The 18,583-nt window shown below is 43.4% G+C and overlaps 1 protein-coding gene across 1 annotated transcript; it reads left to right on the top strand.

The window, feature by feature from the left end:
• The first annotated feature begins 305 nt into the window (after positions 1-305).
• On the top strand, positions 306-14,177 carry LOC147624382 (ubiquitin-conjugating enzyme E2-23 kDa-like). The gene is made up of 6 exons (XM_086819364.1): positions 306-497; positions 688-767; positions 12,876-12,990; positions 13,084-13,136; positions 13,566-13,694; positions 13,782-14,177. Exons 1-6 carry the CDS (start codon positions 454-456, stop codon positions 13,907-13,909), a joined length of 549 nt encoding a protein of 182 aa, XP_086675490.1. The 5' UTR covers positions 306-453; the 3' UTR covers positions 13,910-14,177.
• The last annotated feature ends 4,406 nt before the right edge of the window (positions 14,178-18,583 follow it).

The following is an 18,583-nucleotide window of genomic DNA, read 5'->3' as shown; positions in this document are numbered from 1 at the left end:
AACAAATCTCAAAACTTGGAACCTTCAGAAATTTGAAGGTTTTTCTTGAGAATTTGTAGATTTTTGAGCTAAAATGCCTTAAATATTTTGCGAAAATTTCACATTTAAGAAAACAGAATGGACAAGTAAAACAAAAACCTTTCAAATCCGCATACACATATGTGGATGTATGCACATTTGCATGATCACTAGCACCCACACGTGTGAACAAACCTGAGGGTGACGTGTGCACACGCACCTGCGAGTGACGTGTACGTTCGCTTCCCCTTCATCTTGGTTTAAAGGTACGCTTTCTGCGTCAACAACACTGCCAGTGCTCAGCATGCCACAACCATTTCTGCATCTCTAATTTCTTTTGCCTCTGCCGTAAGAAACCCTAATTCCTTCTTTTTTTCATCTGCCTTTTTGTCTTCCTCCTTTTCCCTCAGGAACCCTTGGTCTGTGTGTTTCGCCATGTCTTCTCCTAGCAAGCGGCGCGAGATGGACGTGATGAAACTGTGAGTTTTCTGAATCATTATCTGCTTCATGATTTTTTGTTGTAGTGTGACAAAACCTAATCACAATTATCCGGCCATTTCATCTCTGCAAATGTGCAGATATTTTCGTGTTCATAGTAATGCCTTCTTCTCTTGCATTGTGGATGTTAGGGCTTTATTTTTCCGTTCCCCCCTTTGTTTTCAATGGCAGGATGATGAGCGACTACAAGGTGGAGATGGCAAGTGATGCAATTAGTGAGTTTTTTGTCGAGTTTCGCGGCCCAAAAGACAGTATGTACCATGTGCCACATCCTGGATCCTCCCTCCCTTTCTTTAATTGAGTTGTTCATAAATATAGCTTCTAAGACCCAAAGGGCTTTATACATATGCCTCGCGGGGCTTCACCATATGCCCCGCCCGCAGCATGGTTGCCTCTCCTAGGTTGCCCATCACCAGTACATGTGTAAAGCACACCCCAGGGTGCTTTAATTGGTATAATTCGAAGGGAAACATACAAAAACTTCACTGTACTTGTTGAAAGGATAAGGAATTGGAGTCACTCTATGCACGGACATGGCAGGGGATTAAGCAGGTTGTCCACCGTGCCCAGGACTCTTTCACAAGGTCCAGACGTTTCAACCATATTAGTACCATTTTCAGCTCTAAAGACACCAAGGCCTAATAAGCCTGCCAGTGCAAAGTTTCACAGGCCTAACCTTTTGGGGGCTTGGGTGTTCTGGATCTGGAGATACATGCTAAAGCACCGTTGGGCAAACAGAAGATTTCTATGGCTGCTCAGGCTGTACCTTGGGCTCTTATGCCACGTTCTATGTTAGATGGCTTTCAGTAACATGGGATATGGCATGGCTATGGTTGACTTGATAGATTCTTCTCCACAGCCCCCCGCGAAGGGTTTATATGCATCTTGTAACCTTTCCGGGGGTTATTAATGCAATTAAACACTTGTAAAGGCACACGCTTTATCCACTCGAAAAAACACATGCACACATAAGACCACAGTGGGACCGGGATGGGCTGCCTCCCCTTGGAATCCATGTCAGATTACCAAGGAGTATTTGTCAGTTACAAGCTTTGGGGGCCTCTCTTGTTTCCACACGTGGAACATTCCATATATCAAAGAACACCTGTGAATCCATGAAATCAATATAAGCATGACTTCAATCTGCAAATCTTTTTTTATGATATCTTGTTGAGGTCAAGATGACGGCCAAGAGAAAGGAAGCCTAGAAATTATCCAGCAAACTCCATCAGGCACGTAGCTAGCATGAACAAGACCCCTCGTGGCTCCAAGCCATAAAACCATAGCAGTCCACCCAAGAGGCATAGGAACTAGACCCAAGAGGGAAATGGCCGGAGCAATATACACAAGCAAGAACAACTGGTACACATGGTACAATAAGTACTCATGATATAGCCAATACAAGAGTTACTCAGGCTACTCTCGCCATGAACAACAGGTACGTGGCGGTAGTACAACAAGCACATCAAGTATGATAGATACCCATATTACACCAAGTATTTCCCCAGAATAATAAAAAGTTTAGCCTTTTGTTATAAACTTGTCCACGCATTGTGAACTCTCACAAATAACTTGTTTTGAGTTTGGAGTTACTCATGGTAGTATGATAGATACCCATATTACACCAAGTATTTCCACAAATAGTCATGGATATCATTTCTAAGGCATAGTGTACAAAATCAACAAGGTTCCTCGCCAAAGTTGCTTTCTATGTTTTTTCCGTGCACGCTTTTATCACTCGTGGTTTTTTCCCAAGTTGCAAGGGTAAGATCCAAGCCATGATAAATGGTATGAATGCCTTTACTCAAGGGGAGTCCATAACAATATAAAGTCCATCCTTTTGTTATAAACTTGTCCACGCATTGAACACTCACAAGTAACTTGTTTTGACTCTCTTTGTAATACACCCCTCAATGTGAAAGCTTGTATTGGACGCCATATCGTGGTTTAGCAACACTTGAACTCTTAAGATCCTTATGACACTTCAATATAATAAACAAAACTAAAAATAGAAAGATGCTTTGTAACACCACATTGGGGCCGGAATCCCGGGCCGACCCCCCCTCAATACCAAGTATATTATTGGAGTATTTTATTGGTACAATGTTCCATAGGCTTTTAAGCCAGATTTTCCATAAATGCATCAGGCATGAATACAGATACTAAACAAGCGGTTGGAGAAGAGTTCCCTATGTAGTTGATGTCCCTCCAGAAATATCCTCCCACCCTTCCTTGGAGTAAACAGTCACGATACAGGTTTTTTAGGTCCACGCACGATGCTGGCATGCACGTGTTGGTGCCTGGATTGGACACTCTCGGTGGGAGAAAACTCGTTGAAAGATGTCGATGTTGTTCAACCTGTAGCATAACGACCAGCTCGGCTGCCTGTGGTAAAAGCGGCTAGTTGTATATCCAGTAGTAAACCAACCAACAGGCCTGTAACAAAACGTACAGCAAATCGGCAGCCTATAGAGAAATGATCAGCAGCAGCCTAGCGCTTAATAATGCACATAGTAGGTAGTATACCTACTATGACTAGCATAAGGAGGAGCATGGCATTCGTCCATAACCTTTTTGCCTGAAATTAGATACAACGTAGAGGCAATTATCTTTCATGAGATATCCTTCTTTTATGACATAAGATGCATGTGCATGACCAGCCATCAAATCAGTTCATAAATGTCAAAAATCAGCATCTTGAGGTTACAAATCACGCATGGCAGACAAGTCCCCATGTGAGGCAATTGAAACTGCAGCCGGTCTTTTGGACAATGCATGTGCCACATGATTCGTCTTTCCTGGAGTGTACAGTCTGAAAATGAAACATAGAGAGAAAATTTGCTATTCTTGTTTGTTTCTCAGAAAGGTTCGTTTGCGTGAGAAAGTACCGCAAACTTTGGTGATCTGTCTTGACTATAAAATCAGCTCCAAGTAGGTAATGTTTCCAAATCTTCAAGGCATGAATTACAGCCAAGAGTTCTTTCTCATAGACATCCAAGTGAACCTCGACATCATGCAATCATTGTCTCTCATAAGCTACATCATGACCTTCTTGATTTAGGACAGCTCCAATGCAATCCCCACACATGCATCACACTAAACGGTTTATGCAAGTTTGGAATGATCAATACCGGCCCATGTATGATTGCATCCTCCAGATGATGAAAGGCATCCTTCTCATTGTCGGTCCATTTGAATGATGCTTTCTTCTTAGTGAGCTCATGTAATGGCGAGGCAATAAGAGAAAAGCGTTGGATGAATTGCGTGTAATATGATCATTGACCAAGAAAACTTCGGACTTTGTGTGTTCGGCCAACTTTGGATTATATCAATTTTTGCTGGGTCCATACGAACACCATCTTCGGAGACAATGTGACGCAAGTTGTGTATCTTTGAAAGAAAAAATTTACTCTTCTTGGCATTAATGAAGAGTTCGTGCTTTCGTAGCCCATCAAAAACAATGGCCAAATGAGCTCGATGTTCTTCCTCATTCTTGGAGAACACTAAGATGTCATTGAAAAAGACGCCTATAAATTTCCGATGCTGTCGGAAAATGCGGTCCATCATTCTATTGAATGTTGTGGGGACATTTGTAAGACTAAAAGGCATGACCAAGTACTCATACAAACCAGTTTTCCGGAATGTTGTCTTATGTACATCCTAGCACTTGGTGATGCCCACTCTTTAAACCAATACGGCTAAACCATGCTGATCCATCCAACTTATCAAGGATATCATCAATACGTGGAATAGGAAACCTGTTCTTGATTGTATGGTGAAGAGCTCGACTGAAACCAAACCTTTCTCCAAAAGCTCATTTACTTGCGTAATAATCTCCTCTTGCAGTGCGGCACTTGCACGATATGCGGGTCGGTTGGGTGGAGAACTACCTGACACAAGATCTATGTGATGATCCTCCGGTCTTACTGGAGGTAGCTCCGCGGGCAATGTATCATCAAAACAATCTTTAACGCCATTTAGGAATTTCAGCCTATCCTGTGTTAGAGTATCTACATGAACATTACTATGTTCTACATTATCTCGAACAAAAACCAAGTACGCGGAAAGACTCTTTTTCATTGCTTTATTAATCTAGATGTGGGATACGATTGGGATTGAATCCCCTTCCTTGCCAGCATCAATAACATGCTTATGGCCCTTATGCATGGAAGTAATCTTATTGGTCTTGAAGTTCTTGAAAGGTTCAAGACGATGATGCCATGGTTCGCTAAGTAACACATCACATCCATTGAGTGGGGCAACCAAGAAATGCTCGTGATTGAGATATCCCTGAATTTGCACACGTAACTTTCCAATGAGAGGAGTAACCTGCACCTCCTTTCCCACAAAGGCAGATTCTGCTTCAATTTGGGGTCCCATGTCCCCAACCTCAATGCTTAATGTGGTTGCCATATGTATAGAGATGAAGTTGTCGGTGGCACAATCATCAAACATGAAAAGAGCGGGCTGATCCTTAATTTGGTCCCATGCTTTGCATACAACTCTCTCTTTATTGTCATGCCCTGTATTTCCTTGTACATCTGGAACTGTGTACATGTACTTTTGGTTTCCTGTCCTCCTCTTTCTTTTTGCATCGGGTTGATCCTTAATTTGGTCCCATGCTTTGCATACAATTCTCTCTTTATTGTCATACCTTGTATTTCCTTGTACATCTAGAATTGTGTACATGTACTTTTGGTTTCCTGTCCTCCTCTTTCTTTTTGCGTTGTGGGCAATCCCGAAACATGTGGTCTTTATTCCCATAAAAAAAGCACTTGCCTTCCCTTGCATATTGTTCTCCTTGCTCCGGAGTGATCCCAAACCTGTGCCTCTTACTAGGACCATATTTGGTAGAAGGATTTTCAGCTTTCCCTCCACTTTTGCCCTCTTTAAAGTCCCTTTTTGGTCCTCTGTTTTGCTCAGTTTCCACACCTTGGTTGGTCGCATTAACCACCACAACTAGTTTTCCATTAGCAATTGAAATCTAGTCTCCATGCTAGCTTACGTGGTTGAAGCTTACAACAATTGGGTTGTGAACTCATTACTTAGTAGACCCCTTGTCCTGATTGCTGATTTTGAAACCCGTGGTTTCTTAAACCATGCAGATGAGGGGGCCAAGGTCACCTTCTGATTAACTTTTTCTTATCGTGCAACGTGCACTTATAGGGAAGATGGCCCACATTTTAAAATACTTGCTTGAATAATTTCTTTCACTCTTGCACTTGAGAATGGTCATTTTTTAAGTTTAAATATTACCAACAAGTTGTAGGCACGGGAACCCACCAAACAACTTGTTCCTATAAATAAACTGAAAAATACTCTTTCTTCATACATGGTTTTTGTTCATGATGATGTTGAGCATAGTAATGTGAGTGTCGATCCTCTTACTAGTGAAAGGCTGAATTTTCTTAATCAGTTTAAGGAGTGTGTTCACACACATCACTACTATATATATGGCTACCTGGAGTGATGATGTGAACATGTACAAGGATATGGCCGATCAATTCCCAAAAGGCAACAAGCCCAAAGCTTTGCAAAAGCTTCAAACTTTTCATGAGGAAGAGCCCTCATGAACAAATTTGCCATGTTGTCATGTGTAAATACATAGACCAAGCTGATCTCTCCTGTAGAGAGTCTCTCCTTGACATAATGATAGTACATCTCAATGTGCTTAGTGCAAGCATGAAACATTGGGTCCTTGCAAATGCCAATGCACTCTGATTGTTAGTAAAGATACAAGTAGAGGAGGACTAAGTTAGCCAAAAGGCATCTGAGCCAAACATAATCAACTGTCGTTGTAAAAGCTACCTTGCACTCAGTTTCACAGCTCAAAGTGGCCACTGTGGGTTGCTTCTTGGTGAGCCATGATATGCATGAATTACCAAGACGGAAGAAAAAACCACTAGTGGACACCCAGGCGTCGTAACATCTAGCCCAATGGAAATCAGTGACGGCATGTCTCTCTCTCTCCCCCCCCCCCCCCCCCCCCCCCTTCCCGCGACCCACGGATAGAACAATCCAAGGAACTGAGTGCCCTGCAAATATAGTGGAAACCCACTTGACAGACTACCAATGCTTGGTACCTGGGCTCTGAGACCCCAAGGTGAATGTCTAGCCTCGTATTGCATAAGTAAATCAGACATCCAACAGCCTATTGATACAACACGTCATCAAGAGGGGCACTTGGATCTTGGAGAATGAGCCTAGCACCCTTGTCTCCACTGAGCTAGCAACAAGCTTGTAGTCTTCATGATTAAACCTCTTTAGCAGCTGCTGTATATACTTCGATTGCAAAATGACAATACCATCATCACGTTTATAAATTGAATGCCCAAGAAGTAATGTAACGGGTCCAAATCTGTCATCTCAAATGATGCATATAACTCAGCCTTGAAGGCTGAAATCTTCTCATCCCTGTGAGCAACATTTAATCAACGTATAAAACGATGACCAAGAAAGCATCACGTTGATAAATTGAATGCCCAAAAAGTAATGTAACGGGCCCAAATCTGTCGTCTCAAATGATGCATATAATTCAGCCTTGAAGGCTGAAATCTTCTCATCCCTGTGAGCAACATTTAATCAACGTATAAAACGATGACCAAGAAAGCATCATGAGTCCTCTTGACATAGAGGGTACTCTCAGTTGGACTATTCTGAAACCCAAGAGCAATCAAATATGCATGAATCTTCTCATGCCATGCCCTAGGTGCTTGCTTGAGGCCATACAGAGCCTTTCGTAACTTGCACGCGTTGCTCTCCTAACCCTTCTGAACGAATCCTTGAGGTTGAGATACATAGACCTCCTAATGTAAATCACCATTCACACTTGAGCGAGGCTACTAGTGAGTGGCCACAGTGAGTGTGTGTGCACAGTGCGGAAGCAAAGGGAGCATTAGAATGCGCTGAACTGAGATTGCAAGAGAGAGAGAGAGAGAGAGAGAGAGAGAGAGAGAGAGAGAGAGAGATATGAAGCCAAAAGGCTGAATATACTGCAGTGAATACAATCCCGAGCAAGAGACCTTGTAGTCTCATAAGTGAAGGATACAAAAAGGAAGCAAGTGTGTCAACACATGAACCACACAACACAATGAATGAACATATGGGATGGGAGAGGCCAACCCACTGTTAGAAGTCATCTCCTGTCTAGATTTATACACCAGGGCCTTTGTTGTGGGTGTGCCCGCCCTTATGAGGTGTTTTCCCATTTTTCCCCACTCTCCGCATTTTTCCCCTATTTTTTCCCATTTTTTTGAGGCTTGGGAGGGCTGCCAGGTGATGCCAGGAGCACCCTATTGCTGGCCGACTGGATCTACATCAGTCGTGGGCTTCAGGGCTGCTGGCCGACTGGATTTGATCAGTCGTGGGCACCTGTTTTGCTGGCCGACTGCATTTATGCAGTCGTGGGTCTTTTCATCAGTCGTGGGCATTCCTTCAGCTGGCCGACTGCCCTCTATGGGAGGTATATATAGGACCCCAGCCCCCATACCTCATTTGTATCATTCCTCGGGATCTTCTTGTGTATATAGAGCAGAGTTACACGCCTACATCTATCTCTCTTTTGTGCTGTTTTTCTGCCTGCGTTTTTGCTTTTGCTCTTGTGTTCCCAGATTTGGTCATCATCTCCGCTGCATATTCTGACATGGTATCAGAGCCCTAGGCTCTAGATAGGTCTTGGGATTTGTGTGAGCAAGAGGGGGACTGTTTTGTGGCTGATTGGTGGACTGTTTTGGGCTGATCGGGAAGAGGAGAAGCAAGAGGAAGGCGGGCTGATTTGCTGGACAGCCACTTGCAGGTATCAGTTCTTCTTTGTTCCCACCCACCCACCCTTTTCAGAGTACATCCCCGCTATGGCAGATCTGTTTGAGATGGCCGAGAGACATGTGAAGATCCCGACACTCCCCACGTTCCCGGTGGACCGTCAGTTGGACGGGAGCAACTACGGCATATGGAAGGTGATGATGGAATCCGTTCTGGAGTTTTACGACCTCGCCGATTTCGTCGTTGTTGGTGTTCCACGGCCGGAAGTAGAGGAAGGGGAGTTACCGTCAACCCGAAAGGACGGGGAGGCCCAGACACAGATGTGGGATCGTGTCAACGCCAGGGTCCGTTCGTTTATTTTCCTCAACTGCACACCGCAGGTAATCAATCATATAAAGCATATGACGCTGGCCAGAGGTATATGGCAGCATTTGGCCTCACTTTACAACAGGGTATCGCCCATGAAGAGGATTTCCTTGGAAGTACAGATGCGGGTTATGAGCCCTGCAAAGCCGTCGACGATGCGGGAGCATATTAACAAGCTGCAGGCTCTTCAGCAGGAAGTTCTTCAGGCTGGGAAGGAGATATCGTCAGAGGACATGGCCATCACGTTGCTGTCACACTTGCCCTCTTCGTACTCAGCATTTTACTCCTCTTTGATTACCAGTGGGTGGCAGGCTCAGCACCATCACGTGGGAGGAGCTTGTGCCCATGGTCCTTGACCAGGAGGAACGATTCACGAACCCTTCTCAGGGTGGAGGTTCGGAGGCCTTTACTGGCCAACGGTCGAAAGGCCGTACCACGGGCAAGGGGAAGGCTTCGTCGGAGAAGTCTTCTGAGAAGATGTCCGTTAGTGACCGCGAGAAACTGAAGGCAGAGAGGACCTGTAATGATTGTGGCGAGAAAGGCCACTACTGGAGGCAGTGTCCCAAGCGGAAGACCGAGAAGGGTGAAGACTCCTCAGCAATCATGAAGACTCCGGCTTTTGTGCACCTGGAGGTGATGGACACCGATGCTTCATTTTCTTCAGGCAGGGAGGAGATTGGAGGACTCTCCGCAACGGATACTCGGGAGTGGATTCTCGATAGTGGTGCTTCCAAGCACATGACTCCTTCCCGTTCCGGTTTACAGGATCTCTGCAGGCCTTCTGGTCATATTCTTACTGGGGATACGTCCACTATCCCAGTTCACAGTGAGGGCAGGATGGAGATAGTTTCCGATGGCAGAGGGGGGAAGCATTCCTCCCAGGTGTTGTATGTTCCGGCACTTGGTTTTCATCTGTTGTCAGTGCATCAGGTTTGCAAGACTGGCGTACGGGTGGAGTTTGATGAGCATTTTGTTGCTCTCCGGGACAAAGCAACAGGCCAAGTGGTTTGGGAAGGTGGAGTGGAGAATGGAGTCTACAGGCTTTCAGCACTCTCTCTCCCAGGTCCTCAAGATTGTGATGAGTGGCAGTGTGGTAATAGCTACTCAGGAGTGGATACGCTGCAGGAGCAGGCTTTCCGAGACCAGGTGGTGGATAGCTTGCCAATAGATGGCAGCAGTTGGCAGGAACTCTCCAGTACTGATGTTGGTAGTTCTTGTGTTCGTGAGTCAGAGGAAGCTGAACAGGTCACTTATGCTCTGATGTCTCGTCGTGTTCGGGACATAGAACCTCCAGTAGTTGAGGATGTTCTTTCCACGGGGACCTTTCGGAAAGCGAGGCAGGTGACAGGTGCTTACTTGCAGAAGGAGGTGGTTTCTCCAGGCTTTGTGGTTCCGGATTCAGAGGGGGTGGTTGACAGGTTTCATCAGGTTTCCAGGACTTGTTTGTGGACCGTAACAGGTGTTGATCCTTGTGAGCAGTGTGATGTCTCTGTGACTCAGAAGCTGTATGGTTCATTGATCTGGGTGATGGACACCGGATTGGACGGGAGCTTCCTGATGAGGCAGTTGAGCTCATGGTTGCAGATGTCTCTTTGGGAGGCAGGATTGCGTTTCCTGTGGTTTCTGCGGCATGCGAAGGATCATGGACTCTTGTACACAGGAGGGGGATTGTTGGATGGAGTCCGACTCCACGGTTGGAGTGACTCGGTTTGGGGAGGAGATCCGGACACGAGGGGATCTACTTCAAGCCATATGAGGTTACATTGCAGGTTTGGGCTTCCACTGGAGGAACCCATGGTCATCGAGAGGCACTTTGTTCGTGAACAGATCGTTGCTGATGACATCTTGCTGGAGTTCTGTTCGACGGAGGATAGTACGGTGGACCTCTTCACGAAGTCGCTCTCTCAGGATTTGCTCAGGCGGCACCCCAGCTCCGAGTAGTTGGTTACACAGCCAGGAGCTGAGAGGGGGTGTTAGAAGTCATCTCCTGTCTAGATTTATACACCAGGGCCTTTGTTGTGGGTGTGCCCGCCCTTATGAGGTGTTTTCCCATTTTTCCCCACTCTCCGCATTTTTCCCCTATTTTTTCCCATTTTTCTGAGGCTTGGGAGGGCTGCCAGGTGATGCCAGGAGCACCCTATTGCTGGCCGACTGGATCTACATCAGTCGTGGGCTTCAGGGCTGCTGGCCGACTGGATTTGATCAGTCGTGGGCACCTGTTTTGCTGGCCGACTGCATTTATGCAGTCGTGGGTCTTTTCATCAGTCGTGGGCATTCCTTCAGCTGGCCGACTGCCCTCTATGGGAGGTATATATAGGACCCCAGCCCCCATACCTCATTTGTATCATTCCTCGGGATCTTCTTGTGTATATAGAGCAGAGTTACACGCCTACATCTATCTCTCTTTTGTGCTGTTTTTCTGCTTGCGTTTTTGCTTTTGCTCTTGTGTTCCCAGATTTGGTCATCATCTCCGCTGCATATTCTGACACCCACCTATATATAGGTAAGGGGCTGGCCAACTGGAGCTGGCCGATTGGTCATGAAGACCTGACGTGGGAAAAGTGCCACAAAATAGGGGAAAAATGGGAAAAAAATAAGAGTGGCATGTGTCATAGGACATTAGATTATGATTAGCTCCTATGTCGCCAAGTGCTAATTTTTGTGTGAAGCTCGTTGGGGACAATCAAGGGCCATAAAAGGGAACAAAATATGGGCAGCATACAGGGATGAAATGCTAAAATCCCCTCTCAGCACCAGGTGCTGAACAAACTCCAAGAAGTTGAAGATGAGGAGCCAAGGAAGCTTGAGACACCGGCTTGGTGAACAAATCTACTCCATTCTCTACTAAAGGACAATACTCCAAATGCAAATCTCTCGCAAGAACCTGTTCCACGAACATAGTGACACTGGATCTCAATGTGTTTCGTATGAGCATGAAACATAGGGTTCTTGGCGATGACGATGCAACTGTGATTGTCACACCAAAGAAGAGTAGATCTGGTAGGAGGAAAGTCAAGTTCTCCCAATAATCTCCGCAACCAAATCGCCTCACATGTAGCATAACAAGCTGCTTGATACTCTGCCTCTGTAGAGGAAAGCCCCACAATAGGTTGCTTTTTACTGCTCCATGAAATGGCTCCTGATCCAAGTGAGAAAAATTGAAAACACAACCAGTGGTTGAATGCCGAGTATCCGGATCTCCAGCCCAATTTGAATAAGTCCATCCAAGAAGAATGCACCCTTGGCCATAAAAGATGCCAAAATTCAAAGTACCACTCAAGGAAAACAAAACAAGTCACACATGCAAGTGAATTTCATAGGCAAATGCTTGTGCGCAATGATTTGGATTAAATCTCCCAACTTGCCACAAAATAGTCGCGACCATTGTCACCACCCATGCAGGATCCAAGTATTGTAACAAAACAAGTCACACATGCAAGTGAATTTCATAGGCAAATGCTTGTGCACAATGATTTGGATTAAACCTCCCAACTTGCCACAAAATAGTCGCGACCATTGTCACCACCCATGCAGGATCCAAGTATTGTACTCACCAGAGCAACTGCCCTTCCATGAGTTCACACACTCACCAGGGTCACCAACCCTTCCATGAGTTCACATAACTCACCAAGGTCACCAACCCTTCCATGAGTGAGTCCATCATGCTCGTGGATTCTTCCAAGACAACATCCTGGAAATCCTTCCGCATGTCACAACTCTCTGGAGGATTATGACACGCACCCCCCTTGGTGGTGGCATTCCAATGGCTTGCTAAGCTACAGAGAATGAAGAGATAAAAGTGAGACTCTGATAATATCTTTACCATGGCTGCTCAGTTAAGGTTGGGTTTCCCTACGAGTGCATAATGCTAATCATTCTTGAAAGCCTCCTTGTGTTGCATGCTACTACTAAATGCACAACATAGTTGTAGGGACAGGCAAACCTTGCGTTGTTTTGAATGCTATCATAAAGTCATCACCCATAAGTTGCAAAAGTTACGTGAAATCTTTTACAGTATCTTTTTGCCCATTAAGAGGGGGCAGGCTAAAGGCAGGTGCTTATAAGTGTTACGTAATCAGCCCAGTATGATGTGCGCGCCTCTTTAGGATGCTGCTGCTGTGTGCTCTCAATAGATTCGGACAGGTTGCTTTTTTTGTATGAAAAAACTGTTGATTTTGTGAACACTAACTTGAAATCTGCTTTCTTAGGCATTATCTTGTGTGTTGATGCAGGTCCATACCAAAATGGTGTGTGGAAAGTACGTGTGGAGCTACCTGATGCCTATCCATACAAGTCGCCGTCAATTGGCTTTGTGAACAAAATCTACCATCCAAATGTGGATGAGATGTATGGTTCCTTTTTTTGTGTGTCCATGCATGTCTATTTGTAGCAGCAGTCTAATTGACGTATGTGCTTCGGTGCATGCTTTTGATGATGTAGGTCAGGCTCTGTTTGCTTGGATGTCATCAATCAGACCTGGAGTCCAATGTTTGGTAAGATGGCATCCTTGTTTGTTGTAGGTACCTGTATTTCAAAACTATGGTTGTCTGAGGCTGAGTACACATGGTTGTGCCTGTGCGTACCTGCTCACCAAATGGGCAGGCAGTGCTGCTCCGTTGGCATGGACAGGCAATGCTGCTCTGTTGCCATGGACAGGCACCAATTCGCATGGCTATTAACAGAGTGTAGCTTTGCTGTAGGCATCACCTGCCATGGGCAGCTGCCAATGCAGGTTGCTGCCTGCCCTCTTTGATGGGCTGCAAGTTGTTGCTTGTCCAGCCAAAACTGCCCTTCTAAGATAGTTCAAGTTCTATGTGTTGCCAACGCATGTTCTGTTTAATGCAATTCACTATGCATGATGATACAAGTGGCCGTATTTTGTAACCTTCCTGAGCATATATGTTTTTTTTTTTGGGGGGCAGATATGTTGAATGTTTTTGAAGTATTTCTTCCGCAGCTACTCTTGTACCCCAATCCGACAGATCCATTGAATGGAGAAGCTGCAGCCCTCATGATGAGAGACCATGAACAGTATGAAAAGAAGGTGAAAGGTATGGTCTTGTAGCCCATTATAACTTTATACTCAAGCTTTAGTGTAGAGAAGTTAAATAGTTAGTCTTCTTCATGATGGTTTACAGAATATTGTGAAACTTACGCAAAAGCGGAGAACATGGGAAATGTGCCTGAAGAAGACAGCAGCGATGAAGAGGTTAGTGAAGAGTATATGTCGAGTGAAGAGGAAATGGCAGGTCACGCAGATCCTTGATTTGATGGTCATGTGCCGCAAGGCACTAGTTCTGTAGTAAGCCGTCTGGGGGCTTCCTTTGTACAGATTAATTGAAGAAGGTAAATATCCATTCCTCTGTTTTTGAAGTGTCTTTGTACATTGCTGTTTGTGCTAATGTAATTGGGTTGGTGTTCAGCAATTGTTTGTGTCGTTTTTACTATTAATTACAATGATTCTATTTCTCTAAGATAAGTAGGTAGTGTATTGATATTGAAGCTGTCTACAAGTTTAATTAATGATATTTGATGATATTGAAGCTGTCTTAGTAAGGATTAGATCCCTTATGATGAAAGTTTTTCCCTACAGATTAGAAAAGGATAGATGCAAGGCTTTATTAGTAGAAAAGTTAGCTTTGCATTTTGATTTTTCTTAGTTAAAAAGTAAAAATCAAGATGTAGATAAGAGAGAAAAGATTCGCCAAAATTGTAGACAAAGATGACATTTGTACTTGGTTGGATTTTCTCCTAAATAACCTTTATATATCCTTAGGCGACGCTTTATTTAAGCAAGCAATTGGTATTCCCATGGGTACCAATTGTGCCGTCTTTCTTGCTAATTTTTATCTTTTTACTTATGAGTTTGATTTTATGGAACACCTTATTTTTGCTAATACTTGTCCAGTCTTTCTTCACAAACTTTGTAATGTGAGACGTTTTGTAGATGACTTCCTAGATATTTATGACAAATGCTTACAACCTGAAGATGCTAACTTAAAGATCATTTAGATGTCACACTTTTATTCTAATATTTCTGATACAACTAAGTATGGTGTTATCTGCTCAACTTTTTAGATTCTCTCGTCTTTGCTCTAGTAAATTTGCTTTTATCTTTCAATCATGCCATCTTATTTCGCTACTTATCGAAAAAGGTTATAGTTTCAATAAGATTTTGAAAAAGGTTTGTTCTTTCATGAATCGTAGGAAGTTTATCTTTGGTATTTCAACTTTTGGGATGTTTAAAATGATAAGGAGTAAGTTTTATAGAAGTGAGGGAGTTGAAAGCCTACGTAATTCACAATTCAATGCTCTTTTTTGTAAAAGTGGCTTCTTCTAGCTTAGAGTAGGGTTTGTTGTTTTAACGTAGAGTAGGTCTTGTTTGGTCTTTTTGTAATTCTTTCTCGCTCTAGCTTAATGTAGACTTAGTTTGGTTCTTTCCTATGTTTTGTGATTCTTTGTTGTTATACCTTAGAGCAGACTTTGAGTGCTAGTCTCTATCATGGCTGAGTATGCCCATCACCTTCGGAGAGTGATAGAAACTCAATTCTCTGGTTTTATAAAGCATGTTCTTTTGGGCTAACCTTATACAAACCTCCACCTACTCTTGGGCACTGATGACGTGAGTAGTGATGCCATAGCTTATTGTCCATGCTATGCATGATAGAGTTGATGAACCTACACTTCATGTTCGGATAGACATTGGAGTTAATGGTTGCACTTTTGAGTTGAAGTCTTTTTCAAAGTTTAGCTTAATGTTTGGTTCTAGCTCTTAAGTGCTTTAGGTCTAGAGTTTACAGTTCTCTGTTTTGCTATTTTGTGGTGGTGTTTAGTATCTCAGCTCAAAAGGTTTAAGTTCTTATTAAGAAGTGTGTGTATGCTTTTGTGTGTGTGTGTGTGTGTGTGTGTGTGTGTGTTTTTTTTTAAAAAGTTTCTTTCATTCATGTAATTGTTTTTTTGTTTTCTTGTTTTTTGTTTTTTTTTGTTTGTTTTGTTTTGTTGTTTTTTGTTTGTTTGTCTGTTTTTGTTTTTTATTTTTTATTTTTTAGTTTTTGTTAATGTCTTAATTAAAAGTCTTCGTTTGATATTATCTTTTGATTTTCTCTCCTTAGTAGCTAGGTTTGTTAGTTTATTTATTTTTGATCTTTCAAATGCGTTTTTGTCTTTGTCCTTATTCACTATTATTTCTTTCTCAAATCTCTCAATTCGTAAGTTCAGAATTTTTTTTGACCTTATGAAGGTATATATATATATTTAATTAAAGCTTGTCCTATTATTATAGGCATCAATCTAAAGTAAAAGAAAGTTAAATATTTATAGAATGTAAAGTCAATGTAATGGTAGAGTGCATGAGTACATTAGAGTTTAAACCTTAATCTCCTCACTTTTATAAGAAGAGTGGGTAACTTGAGCTTACCTTGATTGACTACAAACACACACGCACACACTTTTTTTTTTTGGTCAAATCGAGTTTTTATTATTGGTGGGAAACCTCAAAGCGAGGAAAACCTACAATCAGAATATGTTACAAGAACAGGAGCATAAAAGAGCTCTAATAGGTAAAGGGGTTAAAAGCATTCAAAGTAAGCTTGATATACATGAAGTGGGATGTCAAGAACGTCAAAGGCAGTCTGAAGGGATTGACGAAGAGAGGCTTTGAAAAAGGGAACAGGGTCAATATGTTGCCGATGAAAGATTGCCAAGTTGCGTTGATGCCAAATAGCCCAGAGTAAGCCGAACCTAATCCACCTGAAGAAGATAATAAACTGGCGAGTCAGAGCTTCAAACTTACCAAACAACCAGAAGTATTTCCCAAAAGAGCATGCAGGGAATCGAATCCGCAGAAGACTCGAAACACGAGTACAAAGGGTTCGTGAATGGTGACAATCCCAGAAGAGATGAAGCAGGGATTCTTCCTTGAGGGAACACCGAGCACAAGTTGAAGAAGTGATCCGGCGGCTATGTAAGTAAGAACCAATGGGAAGCACTCCTAATAAGCAACGCCATACAAACAAGCGCTCCTTAAGTGGCAAAGAGCTTTCCCAAATATCTGAAAGGATGGATTTCCACCACCGATTGGATTTATGCATATGCCAGGCACGATTGCAATGATCAACAATCCACGGAGCAGGCTGGAGAAAAGCATAAACTTGCTGAGTAGAAATGGAGGTTAAGGAATAGGAGCCAAGTTGCCAATCCTTCAAGCATGAATCATCAGACCTCAGGGGGACCGGACAAAAAGGGGCAAGCATGTCCTGAATGTTATGCCAAATATGACGGTAGTGCATGCCCAAACCAAAACGTCGAGAGGCCTCAACAAAAGAGAGCACATAGCCATCATCATGCAATACATCCTGAATCAAACAAATCCCTTTTTTAGAGAGGAAGTAAGATTGACGAGGCAAACGCTGAGCCAACGTGGAACTAAAAACCATACTCCAATGTAGGCTCTCAAAATGAAGAGGATTTCCTGACGAATTAATACGACCATGCCAAGACAAGTGTGCAGAGACTATTTTCCAGTCGGCAATCAGAGCATTAACCAACGGGCAGCCCGGAATAGAACCTGCAATTTTACCAAAAACCACCTCCCAAAGAAAAGGATCCGAATGACCAAATGAGGAAGAGGAGAGGTAACCACACAAATTTGCAACCATTAGAGTCCACGGTTGCTTTTGCTCCGATAGAACTGGTAACAACGTAGCTTTGCGAGTCAAGACATGACAACGCAAATCAAGAATGTTCAACCCTCCAAGTCGCTTCGGAGTGCATAACTTCCCCATGGAAAGTAAACGCAAGCCTTTCTTTTGGCAATTAGTTTTCCAGAAATGAGCCAAGATATCTGACATAAGCAAGGCCAATCTGTGCTGAGGCCAATGCATAAGAGGTAAGAAAAATTGGACATATGCCATGAGAATGCTTTGAACAATGCGCAAACAAACATGAAGAGGCCAGGTTGACAACTTCCAATATTCTAACTTCTTATATATGCGTTGAAGAATCCAATCTAGTTTAGCAGTATTGGAAGCATTCCAGCTGATGGGATAGCCTAAATGGCGGATCAGTTCATTGGGCGGAACTATAGTCCCAGGCCACAAGAGAGCATGCCACTCATGGGAGTGAAGAGGGAGAAGTTTAGATTTGTGAAAGTTAACCATCAGCCCTCCTGCCAATCCATACAAATCAAGAACTTGCATAATCTGTTGAACATCCTCGCGCTGATTTCGAGGCATAAACAAAGAATCATCTGCATAAGCTTGTCTAATGAAGTTTTGCCTTGAGGGCAAACACAAGCCATGTAAGTGTCCAGCAGATGTCAAACTGTCAAGATATAACAACAAAGGATGAGTGGCAATGGCATACAACAAGGCACTAAGGGGACATCCTTGGCGTACTGAACGACCAAGCGGCCAAGAATCTGTCAACTCTCCATCAAGCAAGCCATATGAGACACTGTGAATAAAGAAAGAAAACTACATTTGACATTTTAGCTCCAATGGATGGTATCAAAAGCCTTTTCAATATCCACCGGCATTATAAGGACATCCTGCTGAGTGTACTTAGCATACTCAATGCCGATCAATACATTAGCAAGATTGTCAGTAATCTGCCCCGACGAGGAATGAAGCCATACTGCATTGAGTGGAGGCCTGAATAAAGATGAGTTTTAAGACGGTTGACAAGCATTTTAGCCATTAGTTTATACACCACAGGCATAAGAGTGATAGGACGCCAATGCGAGAACTGTTCACAAAGTGCTTTTTTAGGCACCAATTTCACTAGGCCTTCTTTCCAAGAGGAGGGAAGCCCTTGCTTTGCCCATGCAAAGTTCATCATGAAGAGCAAAGGCTCCTTGAGGGAATCCCAAAAGGACAAAAAGAATTCAATTGTCAAACCATCCCAACCTGGAGATTTCCATCGCCCCAAGTCGCGCAGACTT

The sequence above is a fragment of the Cibotium barometz genome, chromosome 25 (genome assembly GCF_041138505.1).
Source record: "Cibotium barometz isolate CiBa-2024 chromosome 25, ASM4113850v1, whole genome shotgun sequence".
NCBI lineage: Eukaryota > Viridiplantae > Streptophyta > Polypodiopsida > Cyatheales > Cibotiaceae > Cibotium > Cibotium barometz.
This window is presented reverse-complemented; position numbering and strand designations above follow the sequence as displayed.

Bases quoted from the DNA above. Each gene is read 5' to 3' on its own strand.
- LOC147624382 (XM_086819364.1), top strand. From the start codon at position 454: ATGTCTTCTCCTAGCAAGCGGCGCGAGATGGACGTGATGAAACT. The intron at 12,991-13,083 runs GTATGGTTCCTT...TTGATGATGTAG, and splicing joins CATCCAAATGTGGATGAGAT to GTCAGGCTCTGTTTGCTTGG. The intron at 13,695-13,781 runs GTATGGTCTTGT...GATGGTTTACAG, and splicing joins GTATGAAAAGAAGGTGAAAG to AATATTGTGAAACTTACGCA.